A 22,219-nucleotide genomic window follows, 5' to 3' on the forward strand; every position below is an offset into this window, starting at 1 on the left:
TTCACAAGAGCTTACACTTTGGCAAGCTATTAAAAGGGGAAATATCTGTAGTGTTTCTGGGACATATCATCTTCAGTTGGAAACATTGGATTACAAAGTATTTTGGGAAGAACTTTCTGAAGGGCTTATTTGCTGTTTGTGTAGAAAAATATTTTTCTAGCATAATTTTCAATAATGTTTTACAAAACCATTACTTTTATAGAGACACCAAGAGTAATAATATTGAATCATCATGCACACAGACTCATAACAGAGTCCTACCCTCTCCCAGGTCTGAAGCAGAAAAGTAAATAACAAATACGACCTTCTAATATATTGGAATCAGTGTTATCTTTTATCGATCTTAAACTTTTTCAACATTTAATTTTGATTTAGTTTGGTTTTAAAAACTGGATTTTATTCCAAGGCTGGAAGCTTTATGGTTTCATAATGTGATTTCTAAAGAATTTGGAGCGGGAGTGAATGTCTGGGAGCACCTCCAATCTGAATGCTATGATCAAATAGAAGCCTATGGAAATAAAGATTCTACTGCAGCATCATGAACTGCATACATTTTGGACAGAGGCTTAAAAACACTTGATTATCATGCCTGTAATCCCAGCACTTTGGAAGACCAAGGCAGGCGGATCACCTGAGGTCAGGAGTTTGAGACCAGCCTGACCAACATGGAGAAACCTTGTCTCTACTAAAAATACAAAATTAGCTGAGCATGGTGGCACATGCCTGTAATCCCAGCTACTTGGGAGGCTGAGGCAGGAGAATTGCTTGAACCCGAGAGGCAGAGGTTGCAGTGAGCCGAGATGGCGCCATTGCCCTCCAGCCTGGGCAACAAGAGCAAAACTCTGTCTCAAATAATAATAATAATAATAATAATAATAATAATAATAATAAGATAAAAATAAATTTGGAGGCTGAGGCAGGTGGATCACGAGATCAGGAGTTCAAGACCAGCCTGGGCAACATGGCGAAAACCCGTCTCTACTAAAAATACAAAAATTACCCAGGCATGGTGGCAGGTGCCTGTAATCCCAGCTACTCGGGAGGCTGAGGCAGGAGAACTGCTTGAACCTAGGAGGCGGAGGTTGCAGTGAGCCCAGATCGTGCCATTGTACTCCAGCCTGGGCAACAAGAGCAAGACTCCATCTCAAAAAATAATAATAATAATAAAAATAAAACTGGATTCATTACAAGAGGAATACAGGGACTTCTATGGACAGCAAGTGGTCTTACAAATTCAAGACAAAGCCTACAGCCTTGAGCATTATATACTCACATATACTTCATTTGAGTATATAATGAAGTGAATGCAATAAATATGAACAATTTAACAAACTTTTGCTCATATATTGGAAAAGTAAAAAGAAACCTCAAAACTGAATTTTATAAGCATTTCAAAAAATCATAAATGCATTTTAATTTCTACCTCTAGTTTCTAGCTAAAACTCAGTGGAAAAAGTAGAGTTGGTATCTTACACCAAAAGCAATAATGACCTGTTATTATTGAAACTTCCAAGTCTTTCTTTTCCTCAGTTGTGGGTCCACACTGCCTCAATTCAGTTCAACCAACATTTAAGGAAATTGCAGTCTAACTCATGACATGATGAAATTTAACGTAATTGTAAAATTTTTATTTGAAGATCATGTTTGGCCCGGCCTTAGCTCCTGCCTAACCAACTTCACTACACCGCTTTCACTTACCAAAATTGCTTGTCTTTTCCAGACCAAATTCTTTCCCCTTGTCTCACTGTTAGCGACCTTTTTGCTCCCACCCCTCTTATCTTGATCTAAATCTTGCAAGTAAACCCACTACAAAATATAAATAACTGATTTCATTTGGTTGCAGCAAGGAAGTTGAGACAATATTACTTACATTTCTGAATAGTTTCCCTTTTGTTGTTTCACTCATAATCAGAAAAACTTTGTTCCCAAGAACTATGCAGTTAGCAAGCTCTCAGAATGACCCTATTTATTCATCAAACTATTTGAACCTATGGCAAAGTTTGTTCCTTCATATTTTATTAAACTCAATTAAGTAATGGGGTCTTTTGTCATCAATTTCAACTTCATCTTCCGAGGAAAACCCACTGCACTTTGCAGTTTGTAAGATGCCAACCATTCATTGCTTTGTGGTGTTGAAGGTAATTTGATTTATGTCTTGCTCCAGTTAAGATGCCCAGGTCTTTAAGCATTTTTGACTCAGAGTTAGAGACTAAGGTCAAGTTAACAATGGTAATCTGTCTCTCTGTTTGCAAACAATGAATCATCATTTGGATTTTAAGATTGTATGGTAAGCTTTGACTTGGCAGCTTGGTTCAAAGGTTGTCAGCAAAATGTATAACAGTGGCCTGTTTCTGGAACCTCTGATCATAGACGGCAAGGATTTTCTAAAAAGGCCACCAATATAGTTGTGAATAATTGGTAAGAAGGGGGTGTGGTTAAAGAAACATTAGTCCCATGCCCAAGTTACACTGGATTGATTTGATCCAGACTTAATAATATTAAAAGCTTCTCTAGTCATTCCTGGGACACAAACGATAATGCTTTCAAATTATTAAGAAAGAATATGACTTATTCAGGACAATATGTAAAAAGAGACTGATAAAATGAAGTACATAGTTCATTTCAATTTCTTACTTTAGACCAAGTAAACTGCCACTAGGAAGGGAAAGAGCTTCATTGAGAGTTATAGTATTTTATTACTAATTGAATTGGAGTTTATTTTGAAGAGTTGGCAGTTAAAGTAGCTGAAGTTGAGATGAACAATTCATAAAAGTTAGGGGCCAATTTCCTCGAGCATCTTGTTCTTATTCGTAAGGAATTCAGACAAAGAAGTGACTGAAATAAAGAAAACCCTGAGATCTGGTCAACTTTGAGCTTTTCCCACATAACCTTAGTACATATGGCATATTAATTATTGAATTAATATTTGCAAATTGAGTGAATGAATCTTTATAAAATACTTATGTGTGAATCTTTGTATCTTTCTTTAAAATACCAGTGTCAAGAAAAGGGCATATGTTTTCACAAGCCGTGACCTGAAAGCATGATTCTATGATTTGAACTGACAAGAATCTACTTACTCTCCTGTGGTTATTTGATTGTATTGCATCATGCAAAGTAACATTAACTGGTACTTTTATAGTTCTATTTTTTCCATTTATTTATCCATAGTGATAAAGAGGGGATAATACTCAAATGGCCAAACAGAACCTGCGCAGGTCAGAATTTGAGCTGGTCACTGATAAAGAAATTTCATTAGTATATTGGATTATCATTTGTTGACTTTCACTTGACCTTCATGATGATATAAAGAAATCTTTTTATTAAAGATTTATTTTATATGGATACTCAAAATTAACATTCCAGGACCATAGCAAAAAAGCAAGTGCCTCTCTCTGGTAGCAACTCTGAAAAGAGGAGATAGTTACTATTAATTATGATGCTTTTACCTCCCATATTCTGTAAGTATTCTAAATGTATTCTTGCATATACATTTAAGGGAGTATTAAGATTCTTGAGCTGAATCACAAACACTCAGGTATTTTGGATTCAAGGGCTTCTTTCCTACTAAGTAAGCACCTCCTCTTCCTGGCCCCTTCTTGTCTAATTAACATATTGCTCATTACCTAGTCTGTTTGGGTTCTAAATGGGTATTGCTAACACTTTCATTACATTTCGAAGGAGAATTCTTGCTTCAAGTATGACTGCTGCAATCTACTAACTCAGGGCATTGAACATGGGTGTTCCTTTTTTGTGTACAACTCCTGTCCTTTAAATTCCACATATCTTGAAGAAAGTCGTTCCTGGTGACATAGCATTTCAAACTTAATGCCTAATTGTTTCATAGAAAAGAAAATTATAGGATCTAATCTAACTTGTTAGTTACTATGGTTTTACATATAGCAGGACCAACTTGTTATATATGCATACGGAGTAGATTGTACCAGATTTCTGTTATTAGTGATGCTTTACTGATCATTTTTGTTTCAAAAATATTTTAATTTTAATACTAAATGGAGCCATGGAAATTACAGAAGGCAATATGGTCCTTAGAGATGAGGTAACATTTTTAGGGTAACACAGGCAAGAATCAATAACTCTCAGCCGTCTTTCTAGACCTCTTCTCACTGAACTATACTGATTCTTTGAAATGAAGTAAGGACATGGGTCATAGATCCTTCTGCAAGTGCCCATAAATCAATATGGTATGTTCATAGTCTCCTGTTAGTGTACTTGTAGTAATTTCTGGGACACAGTATCTTATCATGAGTGAGAATGCTGACTCTGATTGTATAAACTTTGGACCAATGACTTCACATTCGTTTCCTTACTTTCCTCTGTAAAATGAAAATAATAATAGTTGTTCCCTCAAGCGGTTGTTTTGGTCATCAAATGAGATAATACAGGCAGAGAGTTTAGAACAATGCCTGACACATAGTAGATACTCAGAAAATGTCAACTATTTTCATTGTGATCCTTTCCTCTAGTCTCCATGGCATTCATTTGTTAAACTGATATCTGGTCATTTTTACCTTCTATTTCTGCAAAGTTCTCTTTTACCCCTTCCTCCCTTGAGTTCATGCATTCTGAAAATTTGCTGAAGGTTAGTATCCTCACCACAGGTATTTTGACCATGCTACTTATTTTTGCCTTTTAGCAACTGGACAAAATACAAGAAAAAATGGAAAACATGCATGAATAAATTAACCCTTGGTTTTACTGGATGGATATATATCTTCCAGGAGTATTCATATAATCTATTAGCATTATATTAAAATTTTAATATTTCAGAATTAGATTCATTGTTCAGTTTTTGTCTGGAGCACTGATAGGGGAAACTATTGCTAGGTATTTATGGGCACTATCCACACATTTGGAGGATGGCAACTACCAAATTTCACAAATGAGACAGCAGCTGTCATCAGTGCCCTTGGGGATGCCATGCTAACAATAGTAAATAAGGTGCCCATTGCAAAAAGGAACATTATCACTTTGAATTCAGCACTGAAACACTATGAACATTTCCTTAGAGATTGTTCCCTAGATGAGCATATACTCAGAAAACAAGCCTAAAAGGAATGAACCAGGTAGAGCTTATTTTCAGGACCTGTCCTAGAGCCATGGCCTTAGGACCATCCCTCTTTTCTGATACACATGCTCATGTTGCTTCCCAACCTTCAGCCCCCAGAACATCCACAATCTGTATCTCTTACAATGCCTCTGCTCTGTCTTGTGCCTTCCCTATCCAGTGCTCCTACTTAAAAGGCAAGCTGAAAAAGCCTGTTTTTATAAACATAAGGAAGTCAACATGTTGATTCAGATGTGACTATTTGCTGTAGCCTTCTAAAGTCAATGTCTTAATATTTTTAATCTATTCATAACTAGAATGTGAGAATCTTAGGCCATTTTAGAAGAGCAAGGTCATATGGCAAGAATAAACAATGACAACAAACAATGGAATAAATATTTAGGAACAGATAGAGCCTCTCCTCTGGTTTCTTACACAATCTGTCATCAGTACTTTCCGTAACACCTCAAAAAGATCTTTTGGCATAGCTTCTGTCCCCATTCTTTTCAAGATCTCTGGTTCTGCTTCATGTTGTCTCTTGCTGGAATGCTGGCAATGGCCCCAATTGGCCTATCATCCTCCAATCCAATATGCACATTGTCATCAGTCTGATCATGACATTCCTATGGCTACCTACGCACCTAAGATTAAGCCTTCAGCAAGGTGTTAAAAACCCGTCACTTTTAAGGAACCACACAACTCTCCAACATCAAACGTGTCCCTAAATCCTGTCCTCTAGCCATGAAGCAAATGTAATTATCACTTTGAATAAAACACTTTACTTATTTACACTGTTTCTTCTGACTGGTGAATTTCTATTCACTCTTCTAGCCCCAATTCTAATGCTACCATGTAAGGACACCCTGATTCCCTCCTGATGGTGTTGACTATTATTTAGGATGCTTTCATCCTTTTTACAAGTCTCTGTTAGTAGCACTTGTCAGATTGTTCTGTGTTAATTTTTCACGTATCTTCCTGAATCAGTCTATTGACACAGAGTGTCTCTCTTGCTGGGGGCTGGAGTGCAATGGCACGATCTCAGCTCACTGCAACCTCCACCTCCCAGGTTCCAGCGATTCCCCTGCCTTAGCGCCCCCGAGTAGCTGGGATTACAGGTGCCCACCACCATGCCCAGCTAATCTTTGTATTTTTAGTAGAGACAGGGTTTCGCCATGTTGGCCAGACTGATCTCGAACTCCTTATCTCAGGTGATCCACCATCTCAGCCTCCCAAAATGCTGGGATTACAGATGTGAGCCACCGCGCCCAGCCACAAACACTAATTTTATTCAATTTTATGTCATCAGCGCCAAGCACGGGACCGTGATCCATAGTAAATATTGAATAATTGTTTAATAAGCAAATGAACATGTAAACACACCATACAGGGAGCCAGTGTTCTGTCTTTTTATAGAGCAAGCTTTTTACAGAATTATGTATATTGTACTAGAGAAGTTTGCCTGCTTGCCTGCCTGCCTCCCTTCTTTTCTTTCTTTCTTCTTTCCTTTCTCTATCCTCCAAGCATTGATTGAGTGCCTTCAGTATTTTAGGTTCTATGTAAGGTGTCAGATGCATTGAGAAAACTAAAACGTTGCCTCCCTCCTAGAAGTGTTCTCAATTTTAATGTGAAGGAAAACAGTAAAGTAATAATAAACTTTGGGTACCAATAGTTTCACAGGAACCCCCTCCATGGTTGTAATTGAACTGTTGAGTTGTCCTCTGCTCTCTAAAGGTCAACTTTTGAGATGAGCTTTGAGAGCAAATGGAGACCTCCTTATAGTGCCTTGATACATTAGCATGTGCAAAAACCATTGATAGAACCAATGTCTCAGTTGTTTCTGGAGAATAGTATCTGATGTTGAGGATAAAAAGTGCATTGTCCTGAAGGTCCACATGCCTGGGTTCTAGTTCTAGCTTTGCTACTAATTAGCTATGCCCTTGATTCAGTGATTCAATCTATTGCATATCTTATATCTGTAGATTGAGGGTGCTGGTCTAGACTCCAGATCAATGAATCTCAACTAACAGTTAAATTATAGGATGCAAAAACATGTATACATTAAATTTATTTGACATAAATATACATTTATATTTATAGCTAATAAAAATAATTATCTATTGGACATTATTTATTGGATGACTAATTAGGAAACATAATTTTATATGTATGTGTGTGTATATATATATAAAACTGTTTCCTAATTAGCCATCTAGTATATATAGTGTATGTGTATATATACACACACACACACACACACACACAGTGTGTATGTATCTATAGTGTATAGCATATAGTGTGTATATATGTAGGTATGTATATATGTAGGTATGTATATATAGTGGATAGTGTATGTGTGTGTATATATATATATACACACACACAGAGACACATATATATGTATATATGTACAATTTCCACCAAAGAGTCACTAAATTAGAATCACCCAGGGGAGGCCAGGCCATGCATTTTTAGCAAAAAGCTTTCCAGTGATTCCGAGAGACACTGGCCTGAGCTAAATCTATTCTCCATGATATCATGATATATGTGAGGTCTCTGGGCCTCTACTTCTGTCTGTCTGGCAGGCCCCCACCCTCATGGAGCTGTGGAGACTCTCAGCCCACTCCAGTCTTTCTCCTTTAATAGGCTGTGAGAACTAGGAACATTGTTTCAAGAAACAATCAGATCAGTAGCTGACATCATAGGTCTTCCTGAAAGAGAGGAAAGAGATGCAGAGCAGAGATAAGACCAAAAAAGTCCCCAAATGCACATGGGCTGCTGGTAATCACAGCTAGCACTGAGGCTATCTGCAGCTTCTTGAACTTTAAGAGGGACCCAGTCATTCTGGTGTCCTGACTCCCATGTATTTATTCTCTGACTGAGGCATAAAGATCCGGGTGAGCTAATGCATCAACCGATGAAAAATGAACAATTAAAACAATGAAGTTGTCGGTTCTTTTACCAGATTGCAAATAAATAACCTGCCTGTCAGACTGGCTGCTCTGCTGGACCATTAGTTTAATACAAAGACATTCTGAGGAACGGGTGGATGACAGCTGATCTATCACCCCAGTGGTTCCAGGCCTTTGATAAAGACCTGAGCAAAAAATGCTGTCATAAACCACAAAAGGTCAATCCCAATTTGTGGAAAGCAAAGTATTAAATGAAATTTGAATACACCTCTCTGCCCATCATGAAAGCCATAGGCTTTTTTTTTTTTTTTTTTTTTAACCGGCAGGGTGTTGGATATTTCTTTTAACAAACCGAAACACTTTTCTTTCTGCATATGCTTATTTAGCTTGTTAGAGACATTGTGCTGGTATATATGGCCATGGAGTTTGTAATTGCCACAGTGGAGGGAATGTGATCTTAGACTCCACAATGTATCTTCTTGCCAGGCTGAACAGGGTCTTACTACAAGGTGGTAGTAAGACATTCCATGCCATGGCAAATACTAAAACAGTCCTAATTTAACAAAAAGTCAATTCATTGCACTTTCTTATATGTGCTATGTCTATATGCCATCGCATAAAATATTTGCCAGCTAGAAATATTGTTCATTGGCAATATTAGATAAAGCCATATATAAAATAATTCAATAAGGATATATTATTTAAATTCTCTAGTTAATATCTCATTTGTCTTTAAATTTGATGGAAAAGTAATCACCTTTCAGAAGTCACCTTGAAGAAAATAATTATTATTTCTCAGAAGCACAAAGTACAATTATAAAATTTACCCTACAGTTTACAACTAGGCAAGGTGCAATATTTATGAAGATTAACTAATTTCTTTCTCTAGTTGACTTTGTCTCAACTTGAATCTTAGCAAAGCTGATCCTCAATTTTTAACGAAAATCAGTGAAATTACTGAGAAGTCAACAAATCAAAACAATAAATTTTCCCCTTCCAATTTTTTGGGGTATTTACCTATATTTAGGTTATATCTTCATAGTCAAAATATTTATGTTCTACCTAAGTCAAAACAGTCACTATCTATTCTTATTTTTTAGTACATTAACTGATTAATTCAGAGTAAAATGTACCTTTAATATGGAGAAATACCTTAAATCTATACAGATGCTATCAGTAGAGGTTTTGTGGTCATTTAGTTGCCCAGAATGATTTTAACTAGGAAGAAGTATCAGCTACATTACTTCAAACTGGTTTGACCAGTTCTTCCTGTGGCCTGGATGGCTAATTAGTAAACGAGATGAACAAGAAATTAATGTAAAGCTTTTCAGGCTGATTTTCCTACCCAGCAAGTTAAACCACAACTTTGCCTGTTATCTGCCTTTGTGATCTCTTCAAGGTTTTATAATACTGTACCTCTCACTTCCTAAGAAGAAGCCCTGAGAGACTGGAAAAAGCTCAGAGCTCATTTCTGAGAGTAACCTGGTTCTGTTCCTGGTTTTGTCACTTATTGGCCAAGTCATTCATGCAAGTGATTTAGTGTTTGCTTATCATATTATATGCACAATAGCAACTGCTTAAAGAAAACTTCATGCAAAAGGCACATGCTGTTATCTAGATAGTGGGGTGCCCTTAAAGTCTTTTCTTAAAAAAACAGGGCAGTAATGTTATATAGACCACTAAAGGAAGCAAGTAGTTTCTGGTCTACAGACTTCTGTGATCTACAGTTAGTCCTTCATTTCTCTAAGTTTTACCTTGGGAAGTTTTTCTTTTTAATTCACAGGTCTTCTTTCTGAGTTTCCTTTTACATGTCTCTGGAAGTCTCAAGCTGCTTTCAAAATGTTTATTGGCTCCTGACCTTATCCCAAGAATCTTAAGTCATTTTCAATGTGACATTGTATTAAAACTTTTCTTTTGCATCCATTAACTAAGTAAAATTTTAAAAATAATTGGTCATAATTTGTCCATGTATTTTTATGTCACATAGTTTTTAAAAATATCATATTTGTATTCATGTCTATAAAGAGTTGTACATCAGGCTATTGTTAAGAACACTACCCACATGATAACATGGTCTGTAAGAGATGAGTCAGAAGCTACTTAAAATAGTTGAGAATACAGAGGTCATGGCAGGCTGAATAATGGCCCCTCAAGATGCCCATGTCCTAATTCCTGGAATATGAATACATTACATTACACAGCAAAAGGGACTTTGCAGATGTGATCAAGTTAAGCATCGTGAAATGGGGAGATTTTCCTAGATTATTTGCGTAGGCCCAATGTGATTATGAAAGTTTTTATAAGGAGATCAGAGAAGAGAGAAGCTAAGCTGCTGGCTTCGAAGATGGAGAAAGATGTCACAAGCTAAGGAATGTAGGTGGCTTCTAGACACTGGAAAAAGCAAGAAAATCGATTCTCCCCTCAAGCCTCCAGAAGGAACATAGTCCTCCCCAATAACCTGATTTACATTTCTGACCTTCAGCATCACGAGATAATACATTTATATTGTTTAAAGACACTAAATTGTAAATGCATATTAGTGGTAATTTGCTGCAGCAGCCATAGGACACTGACACAGAAATGTTTATCAGAAATCACCACTAAAGAAATTATTCATGCAACCAAACACCATCTGTTCCCCAAAAACCTATTGAAATAAAAAACAAAATAATAAAAAAAAACAATATTGCCACTACACATGGGAATTTCTGCAGGTGGATATCTGATAATATGCTAAAATATTATCATAATTATAATTCATTCTGCTTTTTGATAGAACATCACTATACTTGGTGTATATTCTGTACAGTTTTGCTTAATCTGAACCTGCTGAAAAAATGTCATCATTTGATTAATAAATTTTCTCTAATGTTGAAAAATAAAAATAATTTAAGAAGACCCAAAAAAAGTTCATAACAATCTAACACGCATATACCTTTGCCAATGTATCCTTAAGAATCATATCAGTAACTCATATGTACCCAGTGTTTTCCCTGTGGAATTGTTTTCTCCTCCCTACTCTTTCTTCCTCTTCTTCCCCTTATCTCTATGTATACTTTTTTTTTTTTTTTTTTTTTTTTTTTTTTTTTTTTTTTTTTTGAGACGGAGTCTTGCTCTGTCACCCAGTCTGGAGTGCAGTGGTGCGATCTCGGTTCACTGCAAGCTCCACCTCCCAGGTTCATGCCATTCTCCTGCTTCAGCTTCCAGAGTAGCTGGGACTACAGGCGCCCGCCACCACGCTTGGCTAATTTTTTGTATTTTTAGTAGAGACAGGGTTTCACCGTGTTAGCCAGGATGGTCTCGATCTCCTGACCTCGTGATCCCCCCGCCTCAGCCCCCCAAAATGCTGGGATTACAGGCGTGAGCCGCCGCGCCCGGCCCATCTCTATGTGTACTTTTACACTCTATCTAGTGATTTGGATGTCAGTGAAGTAGTGATCTCCTCAGAGAGAATATCTGGAACTAAACACCTCCATCCCACCCCTGCCAGTCTAAATTGGGGTCCCTGATACTATTTTCCTCACAGCAGCCTGCACCTTTGTCACTTGTTTAAATTAGCTATTAATTTGAATGATTATTTAATCGTGTTTCTTTTCACTATTACAAGTTTCAAGGTACAAGAATCATGCCTGGTTTTGCTCACTGTTGTGAACCTGGCACACAGTAGGTATTCAGAGAATATTTCTTGGCTGAATGAAAAGATTCAAAATTCTCCATGTCTTGTAAGATTGACTGAAACTGTGTACTACAATGCAGTCCATCTAGAAGCATGAGACAATAAACTAACAAGAGTGATTGTTTTTGTTACTTACCATCTCTTGCAGAGAACATGAAGCTATCAGGCTTTGATCTCCTCTGAAGTCTCAAAGTCATTAGTATTTAGTTGGGTAATAATTGATGGACAATTTTCATGATGACTATCTAATATAAGAAATACTGTATTCTCAAAAATTATTTTTGGGTAACATTCAGAATGTTTTTTTTTGCTTTTATGTCTTTATTTTCATTTTCATTTTATTGCTTTGCAAAAAAAAATTGTAAATTCCTTCAGTAAGGTTTGAAAATCCACTTGAGAACTGACTGTAAGAACACTAAGAGGTCAAATTGCTCAGGAGTAAATTATTCCTATATTCTACAACTTTGATTCCTCTATATTTCAACTCAAAGCTAAAGATGTGCCTGGGCTCCTTTTGGTATGGAGAAGTGATTAACATGTGTGACTAGTTTCATAAAGCCCCAGACATTGGGAATTAATGAGAATATGGATAAATTTTATTTACATGTGTTTCTGAAACTTTACATCAAATAATTTCAATGTTCGTTTTTAAGAAATAATTTTCTCTGAATAGCAGATACATGTAAAGATGGTCTTCAAATGTTAAACAATTTTTCTCAATAATTTTGCTGATGTTTTCTATGTTGCTTGTCCATATACAGCACCTTTGTTGAATAGTTGATTCTGATTTTTAATTATAAAGGTTTTCATGGAAAGGAAATAAATTTTGCTGAGGCACTATGAGATTCCTATATGTTACTATTTCAACTGTGTTACTCCTCATAAAAATCTGTAAGATAGATTCTATTAATCTCACTTTATAGAATAGAAAACTGAGGGTCTTAGAGCTCGAATAACTTTAATACCAGAGATCAGGTCAATGGCAGTATTGGGCCTGCCTAACCCAAAGTTCCTGTAATTTCCTTTGGACCACACTATCTTTACTGGATACTTTCAGACCAGCACAATTTACATGACATCCCTCTCTCTCTCAAAGCACACCAGCCCAAACGTCCCTTCCTTCAAAGCCCTATGCCACTGGGCTCCATACCTCAAGTTGGGGAATGGCTAAATAGATTGGAATACTAGCATTTATTACACAAACCCTATTGTGTTCAGCACAGCCACTTTCACTTTTCAGTATAATTAGTCTCCTCAGAGCTCAGTGTTTTGTGGGCATATTTGCTATGGGAAGATCAAGTTTTGTGCTCATGTATCCTGTGGCAAAAACAGGTCTTCCCAATGATGGGATGAATTTGTAATAACTTCAGCTCTTGGTTTCTAAAGCTTTCAGAAGCCTCTAATGAAACATATTTCTATTTTTTTAATTATTGTTTACTGGCCTTTCATGTTAGAAACCTCCCATGAGGTAGTTCCTTTCATCAAGTCACAGTGGAATGTAGCTGATGCCCTCATGTGTTTAATGACAATGAGACAGAGGAAGTAAGAACATCACGTGCATCCACTCCCAGCTACCTCGGAAATAGCATGGTCAGTTCTCTTGTTAGCCACTTATCAACCAAACTTTCCAGACAGTAAAGCCACGTGGTGTACTTTTTGGTGTATCTGGCAAGTTCAGGATGAATACTTTATTGATAAATATTTGAACAATTAGTGACTCTTAGATAAAAAGATGTCTAGACTAACAGCAGACTATAAAAATAACTGTTCAGATACTGAGTCAGAGTCCACCTAATGCTCTTATATTTGTGCATGTCCCAATCAAGTATTGGAGGAAAAAAGAGAATTTTTTTTTCCTTAATCACCCTGTGTTTTATCTATCACTTTGTTTTTAATGCTAAGCAAGCAACCGATGGAGTTTCTACACCGCTGTTACTTTTACTTAAAGCTGTGAGATTAAATATCATTAAGGATAGTGGATGCTAAGAATACAAGAGACACCATAGGCATACAAGATCAGTAAACAAAAACATGGATGCAGTGAACAAAACAATAACGTTAATTCTTTCATGTACTCCTGATGCTAAGCGCCAAGGTAATAAGATGGTTGGTCTAATGATTATTATTCAATTTTAGGTCTGTGGGACCTAAATACCAACTTGGCTGATTTGTTTCACTGAATTTGTTTGAATTCTCATGAAGACACAAACCATGAAACTCAAAATGTCTACTTAACTTCATTTTATTGCTGAAAAATACCCAGAAACCCTTTTTTTTTTTTTTGTCATGACGTTATTTAAAAATTGGAGGGACGCTTTCATTGCACAGTCTGCAAAAAGAAAACAGCAGAACCCAGCAGAGTGGCTGACAGGTGACACAAATACAATGCATGCTAATGTGCAAAGAGAAACAACCTTGTGAGTTTAAACTGGCTGCACTAGAAAAAAAAAAACTTTATCCAGATATGTGGTCCCTCATGAATTATACTATTATTTTAGTTGATTTTACCTGACATTACCGTATGATTTTTTTCTGTGACAAGAAAATTGCAACCGGCCCTTGACAGTCGGTCACAAATTGACTGAACAAAACAAAATCAAACAGTGAAGTAATCCCCAAATAAATTTAATGAAACCTAAATCCCAAAGGGCAGCACACTTCTGTAGGCAATGGTCTTATTTAATAAAGTTTTCTCTGCTTTCACTTTTAGAGCTATATTTACGCAGACAAATTTAATTCATTGGGCTTACATTTCCTCTTCCCCTTAGTTTGTCCACCAGGCACATATAGAAAGGACTGTAACCAGGTATGTCAGTGTTCAGCCAAGAATGAGGACTGTCACCCAGTCACAGGGAGATGCACCTGTCTGCCTGGCTACCATGGAAACCACTGTCTTCTCCATGTGTGTGTTCTGTGCTTAGCTGTAATTTATTGAGGAGGCACTGGTAGGGTGGGTCATCACTCAGAATACCAAAGGGCAAATGTTAATTCAAGCTTCTAATTCACAGCAAATTCTGTTAGAATTTATATTTGAATAATTGAAAACATATACTTTTTTTGTAACTCATTCTTCTATTTTGCCTTTTCTATTCAAAATATCCCCAAGTTCTTCACAAATATCCAACACGAAAAGAAAGAGATAAAAAAGAGAAAGAAAAAATGAGAAAACATAGTCTTATTATTATAAATCAACATACAACAAACTACTATATATTTCAAGTAATTCACAAAGTAAGTTAATTCCAGGGTCTGCTTAGGAACAATTAAATTAAGCAAATTGTTATTCTGGAATGAAAATGATGACTAGCTTAAATGACCAAATGCCAGTTGGCTCCTTATTGTGTAATAAAAAAGAATAGTCCCTAGACCAAACACCTTACATTGATTTTTTTAAAGGATATTTTAACATTGAAAATGGTTATAGAAGAATGCACAAAAAAAGTCCCAAGGAGCATGTTAAAATGTTCAGCCAGCTACTTATTTTTTAAGCTTGTAATTATTTATAATGTACTTTTTATAGATTTAATTTTTCCCCCAACTTGGCAACTGCTGCTCTCTTTCCTCCCTAGTCATTCCTATAGCAGATTCCTTTTACTTTCCTAATTCTACAAGGATATGAATAATTTGGGGATTTTTCTCCTCGAACCAAAAATATAGACTCCTGGTCAAGCTATTGATTTTAGTTTTTTATAAGCCGTTGAATATATATTTTGAATATTACTTCCCTATTTTTTCCTAATGTTAAACATTACCAGCTAAAAACACAATTAAACATGTATGAAAATGGTTTCAATTACTGATTGCTTGGGATCTATAACCACTGAAGTTATTCAAACTTAAAATGAAGAACTAAAATATAAAATTAATCAATTTCTATTCGTTTTTGGTTATGGCAAATTTCAAGCATCCTTGTATTGGAAGAAGGTAAGTTATTTCCTACATTTTATTCAAATGTCTCAGAAAGAATTTCTTCTTTATATCAAGGATGTTTTGTCTTAATAAAATAATATCAAGTTACATGTAACTGGGTTGCACTTTTATTTCAGAAGGCAAGCTACCTTTAGTTGAAGGAGGTAGCTTTACCTCATAAAAAGTGAGGCTGGCTGAGTCAGGGAACTGCTCTCTGACTAGTCAAATTGGCTTATTTCCAGGCAACACGTGGTTGGATGTGGCTGCAAGGATTCCTTGGCAACATCCACTATAATTACAGGACTATGAAAAAAGATTCAAGAAAATATCCATAAAAGGTGTAGCTGGCTTAAAAACAAAACTTTCAGCAGCCAAGAACAACTGGGCTTTCATGTTCTCAACTTCAGAATGGAGAATCAAAATTTTCTCTCAGCAGAGGTCAGAGGAAGCAGACAAACTTACAGTAGAATCTCATCACTTTTCATAATTCAGAGGATAGATGGGTCAGTCCTAACTTGTGGATAGCATGTAGGAAAAACAACAATTCCTGTTAGATGTAAACTCATAGTGCTATGTATTTTATGACCAATAAGAGGTTTTAAAGTGACCACAGACCCTGGAAACCTTTTATTTCTCCAACCCGTATGCAATACATGTTATTTACAGTCACTCTCTTAGAGGATATTTAAGGCATTAGAGTCCTCTATAACTATGATCACTTCTTTTAACAGTATTCATAAGAACACCGCCACACTTGGTATAGAATGCTTTGAGAAGCATGGGCCACACAGTAGTCACCAGTGCCAAGAGAAAGATATCAAGACATTCACAGAAGTTGAGTTTTAATGCTATTGCTCATAGCAATAAAAATTCAGACAGACCAAATGTCAGTATCTCCTTTTAAGAATAAAGCCAAACAGCATAACAATGGCTGGTGTATCTGAGTAACCTGATCAAATACTAAGAAAACAGACTCTGTGGAAAACAGATTCATGCTTTTCATTTCTTGAGAGCTACGTGTGTCAGGATGCAGTCATAGCCTTGTTTAAGTTTCTAATGATAGTACCAAAGGCCGTTCACATAATAATAGTATACAGTAGCAGAGGGGCTTGGCATTTAATCTTTAATATTTAAATAAATCAGAACTGTAAATTCCCATCCAAGCTTCTTCTTGGAATGAGAATTCAAGAGAAGGGGATGTGCAAGGATGGGAAAAGATAGCCACCTTATAATGGAAAATAACTAAACACAACTTGCCAGAAATACAAAATTTCCAGGGAGAAATAACTGTAAAGGATAGAGGAAAGGCCAAGTAAAGATCAAAATGGATTTAGGAAATGAGGGAAGGGACGAGCCAAATAAAATCATTGTGTCCTGGGTGTGCGTTTTCTTGTTAAATTTAGCGAACATTTGAGCAAGTGCTGTGTGCGTGATTCCAGAATCCAAACTTCACATAGCACAGAATTGGATAGGAAAGTGAAATTGTCAATAAAATAATTTACTCTTGGGAAAAAAATGTCATTGGCACATCTATAAACACATATCATACTCTTGATACAAATTTAATGAGTTTTGGGACTAAGAGGTTAGCACAGATACTGTTTTTCAAACAGATGGCTCACTCATTAGTAGGTTAATTTCATCAAGTTCAGTTTCCCAATTTCAAAAGTATAATTAAGTTGAAGGCTAAAAATCAGATGATGTTCAAGTATATACACATATATATATACAGATATATGCACACACACACATATATATACGTATATATATGAAGAAAGAACAACAAAGGGTGATTCTATCAAATATAAAACCATCATTAAGAAAGTTTGGAAAATAGGTTCATATCAGAGGAAAATTATGTTTTCTAAGTAACTGATTCACATGAAAATTATCTCAAAATCTAGACCTTCACCTATATCAGTTATTTAAATTCCTCAATTACACAAGCTGTTTTTTCCTTTCAACTGAGATACTGATTCTTTGATACTTGTAATTATATCTACAGCGTAACATTTCCCTCCATTACAACACAAGTTTCACTCTTTGTTGTGTTGCTCCTTTCCTTATTTGCATAGAAATTCATGTTATCTTTCCTTTCACAGTAATATCACTGCAGTTTTCTATACCAGCCAACTCTTATTAATTTTACCTCCTTTTTTGAAAGCAACATGCCAGCAGTGCACATCAGACCTTAAAGTTTCAATTGCCATATTTTCAGCTTGTTTCATGCATTTTTCTCTAATCTCAAGCAACCAAATGTTCTTTTTCAGCATCACATTTATTTTATTATATTAGTAACTTAATAAAAACTGTAAATACTTACATTCTCAAAACTGACCCAAATGGATGTGAAAGAAGCATTTTATATCTTGGTGAATGGTAGAAGAGAAGGTGATGGAGACTTTTTTAAAAAATCACTAATTTTGTTTTTAGGTACACTCACTGACTTTGTTTTTAGTACACTCAAATTGTTATAAGTGAGAGAGAAAAAGAACTACTTGGGAGGACTAAAAAAAATGCTGTGCACAAAAAAAAAGGGCAATTAGCTATGAAAACTGACATCCCTTGATGGGAGGAAATGACAGGAGAGAATATGAAGTAAACCCATTGTTTTTCACAGAAAGCAATAAAGAAATACAACAGCTGTACGGATGAATAACCTTTGGTATGAACAGTTTTAAAGTGTTTGCTTCCCATCTCCGTAATGGAGAATTTCATTTTTAACTGGAATGAAAAGGGAGGAAAGAAACAGCCACTCTTTGAGTCTATAAGCAAATCTGAGACTCAAGATGAGAATTTTGAATTTGGAGATAGGATATACGTGGGGATTGTAAAATTTTGAATCTCAACAAAAACCATTCTTTGGCCATTATTTATCTCTTACACAGTATCATCACAGTAGGCTGTACCTCCCTGGATATGAAAGTAAAAAATCGAAAAACTGACAGAAATGAAGAGGCATCCTCTATATCTGGTTTCTTTTTGAATTCTTACATGTATTAAACCCAGATAATTCCAGACAAGACAAGCTATAGCACTTAAATATTTAAAATAATGAACTTTTCTAGGTTGAAATTAGATAGCCTTGTTCAGTGAATTGTCTCCTAAGCACTTTTAAAAAGTAGGTAGATTCCCAAGGAAGCACAAAGTTAAGTCATACCTTATTAATGGGCAGCATCAAATACTAACAATTATCTGTATCATCTCATATCCTCAGATAACTCCATGCCTTGAATCAACAGCTTGAAAGTGATTGAAAATACCAGCAGAAATTGGAATGTTGAGTTAACCACATTAAGCAGCCTGTAAGGATAAGAATATATATATGTTAAGGGGTATAAATAACATATATAAATTTATTAATTCCCGTATTATTTATATTTATTATTATCTCTCTCACTAGAAAGCAAGTTGCATGAGCACTTGGATAGTCTGTATTTTAACCATACACTTTATAGGCTTAAAACAGGCATTGTCATTCAATAAGTATTTTTTGAATTAAGTGGATAAATGGCTGGATATATCCAGAAATAGCCTATGGCTCGTAAAGCATAATATGTCTATCTCCTGTATCCCTTAATGCTTTTCTACCCAAAGGTTAATGTGTGTGTATGTGTGAGTGTGTCTATATATATATATAAAATATATAATATATGATGTATAATATATAATACATTATATATAATAAATAATATTGTAAATGTTGCTTTCTTTTACATAAAATTTCCCAAGATTTTTCCAAATTAGTAAATATAGATTAACAATGTACTAAATTAGTACATGTATATAAAATTAGTATAGTACATAAATTAGTACACAAAGTATTTAAATACTTTAATTTTTCCAAATTACTACATTAGTACATATATGCCTCATTCTTTTTTAACAGCTACATAGGAATTTATCGCACTTTGCAAAATTTATTTTGGCACTCCAGATTGTTTAAAATAATTTGCTACTACAAACAATGCTGTAATGAACATCATTATGTAAGTCTTCATTCTTATGATATGATAATATAGTATAATATCATAATATAGTACCTATAGAGTAAATTCCTCAAATAAAATATGTGCTTTTTAAGTAGTAATGAACACTATCAAATTTCCCTACAAAGAGATTTTCCAATTTACTAAGGATTATCAATGTGCCCATTTTTCAATCTTTTTAGCCAATATGGCATGCCATGATTATCTGATAGGTGAAGATGGTACAAAGTGCAACTTAAATTTGGATTTGTCACACTATAAATGATGCTTATCATCTTTTATAAGATCCACCCGGTGTTGTACAGCCTTTTCTTATTGATATATGAAAGAAATCTCTTTGCTTATTAAGAAAATTAGCCCAGATACAGTGGCTCACACTTGTAATCTCAGCACTTCGTAAGGCCGAAGTAGGAAGATTGCTTGAGCCCAAGACTTGAGATCAGCCTGGGAAATATAGTGAGACTTTGTCTTCATGAGGAATAAAAAAATTAGCTGGGCATGGTGGTACGTGCACATAGTCCCAGCTACTCAGGAGACTGAGGTGAGAGGATTGCTTGGACCCAGGAGTGAGAGACTGCAGTGAGATATGATAGCATCACTTCATTCCAGCCTGGGTAATAGAATGACACCCTGTTTCAAAAAAATAAAAACAAAACAAAAAAACCCCCACAGATCTTAAAACTTAATCTCCCATTCCAGCAGGTGTAGCTTAAAAAAAAAGAAAAGTAAAAGAAATAAAAGAAAATTAGTGCGCTTTGTTGGTCTTTCTTCATCCAGCTTATTTATACATTGCTTTTTTGTGTGTTTGATACCTTGAATAAATTTTTGATTTTCTTTAAGTCAAAAAGACCATGGGTTTCTTTTCTAAAAAATGAGTTCTGAGTTTTTGTCATGGCCATACAAAATAATGTTTTAATCCCCATGTTAATTTTGGTACTTGCATAATTTTTGTGATTATCTTTAAATACTTTATGCACCTGGAAGTAATTTGGATGAACAAAATAATGTAGGAATACAATTTTATCTTTTTCTAGATTGCTGTAATTTCTCTTAATGGAACTCATAAGGTCAGTCATATTTTACCTTGTTTTTTAGTAATTCCTCATTTCTATTTAAGTTTATTTTATTGTTTTTATTGTTCTTTATTTTCATCCCTTCTTATTACTAAATATTTACATAAATATTTTGGAAGATAAATTCAGTCTTTCATCACTAATTATAATACCATAGGCCTTATGTAAATGCAAATTATCAAGCTGAGAAAATTCCCTTTATTTTTAGTTTTCTGCGTTCTTTAAAATCATGAATAATATTGAATTTTGTCAAATGCTCTTTCTGCATCAATTGGTATGATACTCCTAAATTTGATCGTTAGTCCATTAATATGGTAAAATTGATTTTCAAACATTGAACCAGCCTCACATCCCTAGAACGAACCACACTTGGTGGTGTATAATTAATTTTTAAACTCTTGAATTATATTTTCTAATATTTTGTTAAACATTTTTGCTATGTTCATGAAGGACATTATTTGGTAGTTTCTGTTTTTGGTAATATTTTTGGTTTTGGTATCAGAATAAAATGAATTGGATTCCTTTTTCTTATATTTTAGAAAGAGATTGTGTAGAATGTTAATTCATCTTTAAACATTTTATAGAATTCTCCAGTCAAATCATCTGGAACTGGAAAATTCTAATTTATATTTACAGGACTATTCAAAGTATCTATTTCATATTGGATTAGTTATTCTTTGTGCTCTTCAAGGAATGAGTTCCTTCTATCTAATTTGTCAAATTTATATGTGTAGAACTATTTATAGTATACCCTTATTATTCATTTCATTCCAGCAGTGTCTATAATGATATCCCCTGTGATATGGTTTGGCTCTATGTCCCCACTGAAATCTCATCTTGAATTGCAATCCCCACAATTTGAGGGAGGGACCTAGTTAGTGGGAAGTGACTGTATCATGAGGGTAGTTTCCTCATGCTGTTCTCATGATAGTGAGTGAGATCTCATGAGATCTGATGGTTTAAAAGCTTTTGGCAGTTTCCCCCAGCTCGCATGCTCACTCTCTCCTGTTGCCATGTGAGGAAGGTCCTTGCTTCCCCTTCGCCTTCCACCATGATTGTAAGTTTCCTGAGTCCTCCACAGCCATGCAGAACTATGAGTCAATTAAACCTCTCTTCTTCATAAATTACCCAGTCTCAGGTATTTCTTTATAGCAGTGTAAAAATGGACTAATGCAGGAGATTGGTACTGGCAGAGTGGGGCACTGCTATAAAGATACATGAAAACATGGAAACGACTTTGGAACTGGGTAACGAGGAGAAGCTGGAACAATTTAGAGGACTCAGAAGAAGAGGAAGATGTGGGAAAGTTTGGAACTTCCTAGAGACTTGTTGACTGGTTTTGACCAAAATGCTGATAGTGGTATGGAAAATGAAGTCCAGGCTGAGTGGTCTGAGATGGAGAAGAGGAACTTATTGGGAACTGGAGCAAAGGTTACTCTTGCTATGTTTTAGCAAAGAGACTCATGGCATTTTGACCCAGCCCTAAAGATCTATGGAACTTTGAACTTGAGAGAGATAATTTAGGGTATCTGGCAGAGAAAATTTCTAAGCAGTGAAGCATTCAATATGTGACCTGGCTTTTTCTGAATGGATAC

At 35.4% G+C, this 22,219-nt stretch overlaps 1 protein-coding gene across 5 annotated transcripts in view; it reads left to right on the forward strand.

Moving 5' to 3' along the window:
* Positions 1–22,219, forward strand: part of LOC134809620 (putative EGF-like and EMI domain-containing protein 1) — a 704,739-nt gene that overhangs the window by 611,930 nt on the left and 70,590 nt on the right. The window contains exon 10 of one of the 5 annotated variants that reach the window (XM_063807321.1): positions 18,780–18,866. The exons of the other annotated variants lie outside the window; for them this stretch is intronic. Within the exon in view, the coding sequence (XP_063663391.1) occupies positions 18,780–18,796 (17 nt within the window). The 3' untranslated portion in view covers positions 18,797–18,866. Of the gene's footprint in view, positions 1–18,779; positions 18,867–22,219 lie in introns of those variants that run through there. 5 annotated transcript variants of the gene reach the window in all.

Source organism: Pan troglodytes, chromosome 2 (assembly GCF_028858775.2).
Source record: "Pan troglodytes isolate AG18354 chromosome 2, NHGRI_mPanTro3-v2.0_pri, whole genome shotgun sequence".
Classification (NCBI taxonomy): Eukaryota; Metazoa; Chordata; class Mammalia; order Primates; family Hominidae; genus Pan; species Pan troglodytes.